This window comes from Sciurus vulgaris (assembly GCF_902686455.1).
Source record: "Sciurus vulgaris genome assembly, chromosome: 7".
NCBI classification, from domain to species: domain Eukaryota; kingdom Metazoa; phylum Chordata; class Mammalia; order Rodentia; family Sciuridae; genus Sciurus; species Sciurus vulgaris.
This window is the reverse complement of record NC_136467.1, coordinates 156,077,086-156,085,121: the sequence shown is the minus strand read 5'-3', so window position 1 is coordinate 156,085,121 and position 8,036 is coordinate 156,077,086. Positions and strand designations below refer to the sequence as shown.

The window sequence follows — 8,036 nt, the reverse complement described above, 5'->3', positions numbered from 1 at the left end:
TTAAGTGGCAAGCTGCTACAGCTGGACTCTTATTGGAGGTGCTATTGTTTGGATCTGAAGCATCCCCAAAGGTTCACGTGGTACACGTTGGGTTCCTAGTGTGCTATGGAGGTGGTGGTGGAAAGTTTAAGAGGTGGGGTCTACTGGAAGGTCTTCAGGTCATGGGGCTTGCCCTTAAAGGGGCTGGTGAACCCTAGGGGATAGTAACCCCCTTTTTTTTTCTTCATAAGGTTTAATTTGCATAAGCAACCATTTCAGTAAAAACTAGAACAAAACTTAGGGCAAAGTAACAAATTTTGAAGAAATTCCAACATTATATTCATACACAGTGTTTTATCAAAGACTAATATACAGCAAAGAACAGGAGAAAATGGAATGTTATAGAAGCTCATGTTTTAGGAATAACAGCTACATAACTAGAAGTAAACACTGCTTTTAAGTGTCATAAAGATGATTTTAATCTTCCTTTCAAAACCTAAAGATATACCGTTTTAAAATCTGAAAACTATTGCTAATAGTAGATTCTAGATGAATCTCTTGATCTTCAACATAGTAAACCATTTTGATGGCTCACCCTGATTCTTAAAAAAATTAATTCCTGGTCTCAAAGTGCTTCAGGTCTAGAGGTAATCAAAATGAAAGTTCCTAGGTAGCTCCTTTTCCTCCAACTGACTCCTAACTTGACTGGCTGTAGGTGGGGGCTCTCTGAAGATTTGGGGTGGAGCTTGAGATGCTGGCCCTTGGGTACACTGAGGTCACCAGCCTGGGAACAAATTCACTCATCAAGAAATTTTCACTAAGTACTATTGTGTTGTTTTACTTTCTCAGCAGTGGGCAACTTGAGGGAAAGAGGTTTCTTCCTTGTCTTGGCACCTGTTTATCTAGCAAAGGTACCTACAGGCATTGGTAATTTTAAAGAAACAAATTTAACACCGTGTCAAATCCTGATGCTGGATTTCTCTGGCACACTTGAAGGCACAATGACCTCAAGAAACAATTCACATGAAGGAAACTCACAAGAAACGAATGCAGAAGTAAGGACACCAAGTTTCCAACATTTGGGAACTAATACCACACAGATGTTTGTGTGCTATGTCGGGAAGGATAGGACATGGGTTGTGAGAAATACCATACCAAGCTTTACCCTATGGTCATTTTTACTCTCCCAATAAAGCATACCTATCAAGTTAAGATCACAACATAGCTATTTTACAGCCAAAGAAGTGGATGAATCCACTCCACTAAAAAAAAAAACATGGATAATTACATTAATGGGGATAGGGTTTACCAAAAAACTATAGAAACAGCACAAGCAAAACCAAATTGAAATCACACTCTACAACACTTCCTGCATGTATAATGTTTTACTCTGAGATGGGCATAGACTTGTTTACTGTGACACCCAAATTTTCAGTTCACTCTGATGGCTCATCCTCATGCTTTGAAGCAATCAGGGCTGCTCCACATGTGCTTGTGAATCCCTCACAGCCCCAACACACATACAAGTGCACTTGAGTGATCTGTTCCCACTTCCCTCAAGCTTCTGCCCTTTACCATGATTTGCCCCAACACTCCACCTGTGAAGCAGTTTGAACTGTAGGAGTACCAGATTTGTTCAGACCTCTGCTCTGCCATTTTCCCAGTTCACCTCCAGCAGTGACCCAGGGAGACCTGATGAAGTTGGCCCCTCCTGCTGCCTGTGATCATGAATCAGATCCACACTGAGAGCACACCATGTCCTGCCATGGGCCCCTCTCTATCCCTTATTTGCTTCTACCATGATATGATGTCGATCGATCTTATTCCAGTGACCTGTAAGACTCCTAACACCAAGGTCATTATCACCCATTGCCGCTGTTTCTCACACTGTGATTTAACAAATATTCTGTGTTCAGGAATTAAATAGGAAAAAAAAGAAGGATCTAGTTGAACAAAGGCTCTGAGACAAGGAGGTGGAGTGAAGGTCAATGAATGTAACACAAGATGAAAACTGAAACTTAACAAATGATTCTCAACCTTGAAAACTAACAAAGCTTCTTTTTCTCTGAAAACATTTGGAAGGAGGTTCCCAATCCAGTTCCAAACTGGTAATTCTTACATCTGTTTTCTGAAATAAAATGATGTTGCTTCCTTATCTGTACTCAGTATACAGGAGAAGACTGCCTGGACCACCCATTTCCACTCTAGCTGCAAATAAAGGCCATTCCTGGGCCAAGAAAGTGGCATTTTAAAGGACCCTACTAAGCAAGAGGCAGGCTACCAAGTCAAGCAAGACTAACCAGGCATCTGCAACAGTCATAATCATGCTAGTATGAATAAGGTGCCTAAGCCAGACAATTATAGAAGTTGGGCTAAAGAGAAGGGGAGACCCACAAAACTTCCATGTCTGGGCCTCACCAGACTCCTGGTCTCAGAAACAGGCTGAAAATGTTTGCCAGAGTGTCAGTATCATTCCGGCATGAGGTAGACAGGAAGCAGAGCAACGACAGATGAAAGGGGCCTCCCTTGCCCTCACACGTCCCTGGCCAGGGAAGGTTCCTCTGTACTCCCCGAGGGTGGTGGGGCTCCAAAGATTCTGGCAAGGAGCCCTCGGTTGGAGCGGGCCTGGTCCTGGGCTGCAGCCAAACGCGCCCGTTCACGCCCTCCTGGACGAGCTGCTTTCCGGGCCCTCAGCTCCTGTTCGGTGGGACGCTGGGCAAAGGCCCAGGAGCGGTCCGGGCGGGTAGGATCTCCATCAGCCGCAAGGAAGCGCTGTCCCCGCTCTACACTTCGAAGATAGAAGTCGGTCTCACGCTTGGCCTGGGCAACCTCTGCTCTCAGACGCTGGCGTCGCACCTGGCGCTCAAAGGCAAGGTGTTCACTGAGGTGGGACCACGTAAAACGGTGCAAATACTGTGGGCAAAAGACAAGGAAAGCTCAGGGTGGGCCGGATGCGAGGCCGATGGGGGCGTGGGCGGGCCACACGAGGCGGTGGGCAGGCCTGGCCGGGACCCCACGAGGCGACGGGCAGGCCTGGCCGGGACCCCACCAGGCGACGGGCAGGCCTGGCCGGGACCCCACGAGGCGATGGGCAGGCCTGGCTGGGACCCCACACGGGGCGATGGGCAGGCCTGGCCGGGACCCCACGGGGCGATGGGCAGGCCTGGCCGGGACCCCACGAGGCGACGGGCAGGCCTGGCCGGGACCCCACGAGGCGACGGGCAGGCGGGCCGGGGCCCAGGCGGACGGCGTGGCCCTCCTCACCTTGAGGTTCCACAGGTCGTAGCGGAAGGGGCTGCGCCGGCGAGCGCCCATGGGGGTGTTGTGCAGACTGGCCGCCACCCGCTTGGCCACCCGCTTGTCGCGGAACTCCACCCAGCCCTCGGTGTAGTCCTTGCTGTACTTGGGCCGCTTCTTCCCTCCGGAGGCCGCCGCCTTCTTCTTGCGTCTCACGAACCGGTCTGCGCAGCAAAGACAGCGCGGTCGACGCCCTCGCGGGCGAGGCGCCCACTGCCCCGCTCCCCACCCTGCAGGCCGCGGCGCCTGCCCGAGCGCCCTCCCGTCCCTCGCAGCCCGTTCCTCGGGTGGCGGCGCTGCGCGGCGGCGCTGCGCGGCCGCCCTGCGCGGCGCGGCGGGCCACACGCCCTTCCGCCTCCCGCCCGGCCCGGGGCCTGGCCGGAGCCACCCGGCGCGTCTCGGCGCTCACTGCGAGGCCGGGCTCGCCGGGCTCGGGGGCCGCGGAGCCGCGGGTTCCGAGCGCGCGCCACCTCGTCCCCGGCCCCCGGGACGTCGGCCTTTGAGGAGTCGCGAGGCTTCCGTCCTGGCGGACAGCGGCGGAGGATCGGACCCCGAGTCCCCGCAGGAGGAGCCCAGGCCGCCTGAAGACGCGCGCACACCCGTTTGCCCCCGAGGCCTCAGCTCGCACCCGCCGCCAGGGCCCGGCTCTTACCCTCCGCCTGGAAGAAAACGCGCCCAACCTCGCCGTAGGCGCTGAGCAGGTTGCGGACATGCAGGGGCCGGAAGCGCGGCGGGACATGGCCCAAGTACACGATGCCCGGCACCACCCGCTTCTTGCTGCAAGCTGTTTCTTCGGGTTCCTCCTGCTCCTTCTCCGCCTCTGTTTTCTGGTTTAGCTCTTCCAACTGCCCTCGCTCCGCGGTTGCCTCAGTCTCCTCAGCCTCCGTCTCCTCAGCCTCCATGCCGTCAATACGTGGAGCACGACAGCCGTAAAGCGGTCGGGTCAGTGACGCGCCCCGCGAGCTCCCCTGCCTCCATGCCAACGGGACGTAAAGCACGACAGCCATAAAGTAGCCGCCGCCGATGACGCGCCCAAGAGCCCTGCTCCACGCCGGCAGTTACGTGGAATAGGACGGCCGTAAAGCGGTCGCTGCCATGACGCGCCCTGTGCGCGACGGTCGGCTGCTACCACACTTGGGACCGGGGTGAGGGCGGGGGTCGGGTCCGAGAGGAAGGAGGGAAAGAGCGGACCCAGGGCGAAGGGCGGGTTGACGGGCTCCTAAGCCCAAGAGGCAGAGCCGGAAAAAGTGGACGCCTTAGAGTAGCATAACCTGGTGAGTCGCAAAGGGCTCTTCCGGGGATTTCGCAGGACGGTTTTGGAGATTTTCTGTGTTCTCGCGCTCAAAGTAGCATTTCTTCAAGTCCCGGGTGCGCGTGAGTGAAGCTGAGATGACTCTCTTTAAAGTCTGTGAAAGTCAGTTTTTTAAAAAGTTAGGTTTTGGGGCGGGGGCTGTAGCTCCCTGGCAGAGCGCTCGCGTAGCACGCCCGCGGCCCTGGGTTCAATCCGAGCACCACACGAAAATAACAGAGGCACGCTGTCAGTCTGCAGCCACGAAAAGCAACGAGTAGAAAGCCGAGTTCCAGGTTCCGGTCGTTTCTGAAAAGTCTCAGATATCTTAAGAATTAGATTCGAAAATCTAGCCTAGCCTGCCGCTTTGATTTTAGAAGTTGAAGCGCGTTCAGTCCCTGCAGTTACGCGCTTCACGTTTGCAGTGAGTGGGGGTTCAGAATGCGTTCAGGTTTTGCTGGACGGCGAGAACCTGACTCACGCCCTCTTGCGCAACAGGTGTCATCCACGCAGACCTTCCGTCGCGAGCCCCATCGGGCGCGCCGCCTGCTCCGCGCCCGGGCGGCCCGGGCCTCTGCCCTGAGGGCCTGGGGAAGCCTCGGGGCCTGACAACTGCCTCTTTCCCAGAGGTCTCAGGTAGACAGACGTGTCCACAGCCACCGTTTCAGAGGAGCATCTAAAATGTTCATTCACAACAAGTACCCACGTGACAGAGGACCCTCCAGGAAAGTAATGGTGGAGAGTCGCGTCCTCCGCCACTCAGTTGTCTGTCAAGCAGCCTCCCTTCCTCCAAGGACTCAGCTGTCAGTTAGGCCTCAGCAGTCTCCTTTGTACGGCACCTGGGGAGCGCTGCTGTGGGTGGGCTTTTTGTTTGTTTTGTGCTTGTTTCCATCGTACAGCCAGGACCCTTAGAGGTCGAGTCCAGGCCCAGGAATTACAACCTTCCAAAAGGTGACTCCTTCGAGCCGGATTCGAACCAGCGACCTAAGGATGACTAGGAGCCAGCGCCTACAGTCCTCCGCTCTACCAACTGAGCTATCGAAGGGCACGTGTTTGTCCTGCTGCAGTAGAGGTTAAGTATCGAGTTGATGGTTTCATTTTTGACTATCCAAGCCCTGTTTGAAAGCACCTGAACACAAGGAAGTTGTTCAGGGTATTAGAGATGTTCTAAAAGTGACCGAGCACTAGGGATCGTACAAGTGTAGGAGAACTTACTCCCACGAACTTTAAGATCTGTGATTTTTACTGCTTAAGCGTTTCATGTAGCTCCTCAACTGCCACCATTGCCCTTGGGTGTAAGAGATTGGACCCTCGTCCTTATCGCACTTGGCCTGCTCTTCCGTCTGCTTAGCAGCCCCTTTCGCGGTGGAAACTGAAAGATTATGGTAAGGTTTCCTTAGAAATAGGCTCCTGGGTTCAAGGCTGACCTCCGAAGCACAGTACTTCCAGTTTCTTTGGGAAACTGCGATACTCCTCTCTGAAAAACAAGGAGAGTCAGGGTAGAGGCAAGCAGTAGCTAAGAAACGAGAGGGTTCTGTGTTCAGGACTTGAGTGGCTCATGCCGCATCGCAGTTACGTGGGGCGAACGCATCCAACGACACACTTCACGTCTAGGAGGAACGCAGCCTCTCCGAGAAATCTGCTGCCAGGGGTGCTTCGCTGACACGCACCGCGGTGGCATTTAGCTTCCCGGCGCCTGGACGATGGGAAAACAGGAAGCCATGGGACGGGCTTGTCTTTATGATATTCAGAAATTAGGACATTTATGGAAAAAGTTTCTCGTGATCTTATAAAAGAGCGTCACTTATTAAAGTTCTTCGTAACTAAAGCCTTGGGAAAATACATTTTTCAAAAAGTCCTGGTCAGTGAGTCCCAGGAGAAACCCCTGCAGCACCTAACGAGCGCTTCCTTCAGTCGCTCCGCTCTTCTGCGGGAAGGCAAGAACGCGGGCCTGTGAATTTCTTCCGGTAACGCGTGTCACCGCAAAGGGACGCGTCGGCTCCGCCTGCGCGCGCGCAGCGTCCTCTCCTGTCCTGCCCCGGCGACGCCGGGGCCGCGCACCGAGCTGCCCTCCAGGTGAGCCCCGCAGGCCGCGGCGGGCGCAGACCTCCGCCAGGGGGCGCCCATCGCGCGCCTCGCACTGCACCGCCGCAGGCCGACCGAGGGGCTGCACAGAGGCCTGCAGCGCGGGTGCTGGGCGCAGGTGCCTTAGTTCACCCGGCCCTGCAGCGCGGGTGCTGGGCGCAGATGCCTTAGTTCACCGGCCCTGGCCGCCGGGTGTAAGAACCGAGCAACGACAAGAGCTCGCAGCAAGTGCGCGCGGGTCAGAGCGCGCGGGACGTCTCCCCGCAGGCCCCAGCTCACTCCCGGGACTCTGTTCTCGCGCCCACGCGCGCTCCGGGACGGCCCCTGGTCCGCCACTCCTGGGCCGTGGGGGTCGGTGGAACGAGGTACTGCCCCTCCTCGTCCTGCACACCGACGTTTCCCAAACGCGCGGGGGAACTGAGGGCACTTCTCGGGGTGTGTGGAAGGATCTGGTTGGGGCGGCGGGGGTGGGAGCGCACGGTGCAACAGAGACCGAACTGACCCGGCAGCATCCGGGTGACGACATTTTGCTCTTGTGTGCGTTGTTTGGCACTTTCTTCAGAAAGTGCCAAAGTGACTGAGAACCCCAAAGGCCGCCGCTTATAAGTCCTAAGCTCCCCCAAGAATTGAATGCCCCGTGTCTCCTCGCTGGAAGAGGACACAGGAACCAAAGCTGCACTTGGTCCCCAGTGGCGGGAACCAGGGTGACCAGGAGTCCGCCCGGTGCGCACTCCTCGCGTGGGGGTGAGCGCAGACTTGGTAGAAACGCAGGCTTGGGAATCTCAACACCCATTCCCCGAGGGGACTGCATTCCTAACTTATTCTGGACATATTTTCAGCACCTAAACACAAGAACCTACTTTCACACTTAGAAGCAGGTTTAGCTGTTTTTGTCCAGATCCTTAATGTTTTTGCAAAGGTCAACCAAAACACTAGTCCTTCGAGCCGGATTCGAACCAGCGACCTAAGGATGTCTACCGTAGCACCCCTACAGTCCTCCGCTCTACCAACTGAGCTATCGAAGGACACGCGAGCGGGGTTTGTTTAGGGTCCTTAAAATAATGTGTCCGATGATTTCTGCTTTTCCCATATAAAATGTATAAACTTTTAAAAACATTTTCATATAATGAAAATAGCCTATATAATGATTCTGATATTGGGTTTCATGGGTTATGAATATGTAAAATTTTATGGATGATATACTCAAAACATCAGGATCTCTATATTTATCTCCAAACAAAACCCTAATAAGATCCCATATCCTAAGCGGATGCTGATCCATAGTTGAGGGGTGTGTAGGAAAGAATGAAGGAACTTTGGATTGTACAGAGAGTAGTGAGGGGAGGAGAGGGATGGGGTGGGGGTGGGGGTGAGAAGGACTGTAGAT

At 54.7% G+C, this 8,036-nt stretch overlaps 1 protein-coding gene across 1 annotated transcript; it reads right to left on the bottom strand.

The window, feature by feature from the left end:
- Positions 1-212: 212 nt before the first annotated feature.
- ABT1 (activator of basal transcription 1) lies at positions 213-4,273 on the bottom strand. The gene is made up of 3 exons (XM_079147054.1): positions 3,929-4,273; positions 3,244-3,440; positions 213-2,892 (listed from the first exon to the last, which is right to left on the bottom strand). The coding sequence occupies exons 1-3, from the start codon at positions 4,176-4,178 to the stop codon at positions 2,512-2,514; spliced, it is 828 nt and encodes a 275-aa protein (XP_079003180.1). The 5' UTR covers positions 4,179-4,273; the 3' UTR covers positions 213-2,511.
- Between the last annotated feature and the right edge of the window lie 3,763 nt (positions 4,274-8,036).

What these genes read in the sequence shown, in the direction of transcription:
- ABT1 (XM_079147054.1), bottom strand. Translation starts at nt 4,178, where the DNA reads ATGGAGGCTGAGGAGACGGAGGCTGAGGAGACTGAGGCAACCGCGGAG. An exon ending in CGTTTTCTTCCAGGCGGAGG is followed by an intron (nt 3,441 to 3,928) that starts GTAAGAGCCGGG and finishes TTTGCTGCGCAG; the next exon opens with ACCGGTTCGTGAGACGCAAG. An exon ending in ACGACCTGTGGAACCTCAAG is followed by an intron (nt 2,893 to 3,243) that starts GTGAGGAGGGCC and finishes TTTTGCCCACAG; the next exon opens with TATTTGCACCGTTTTACGTG.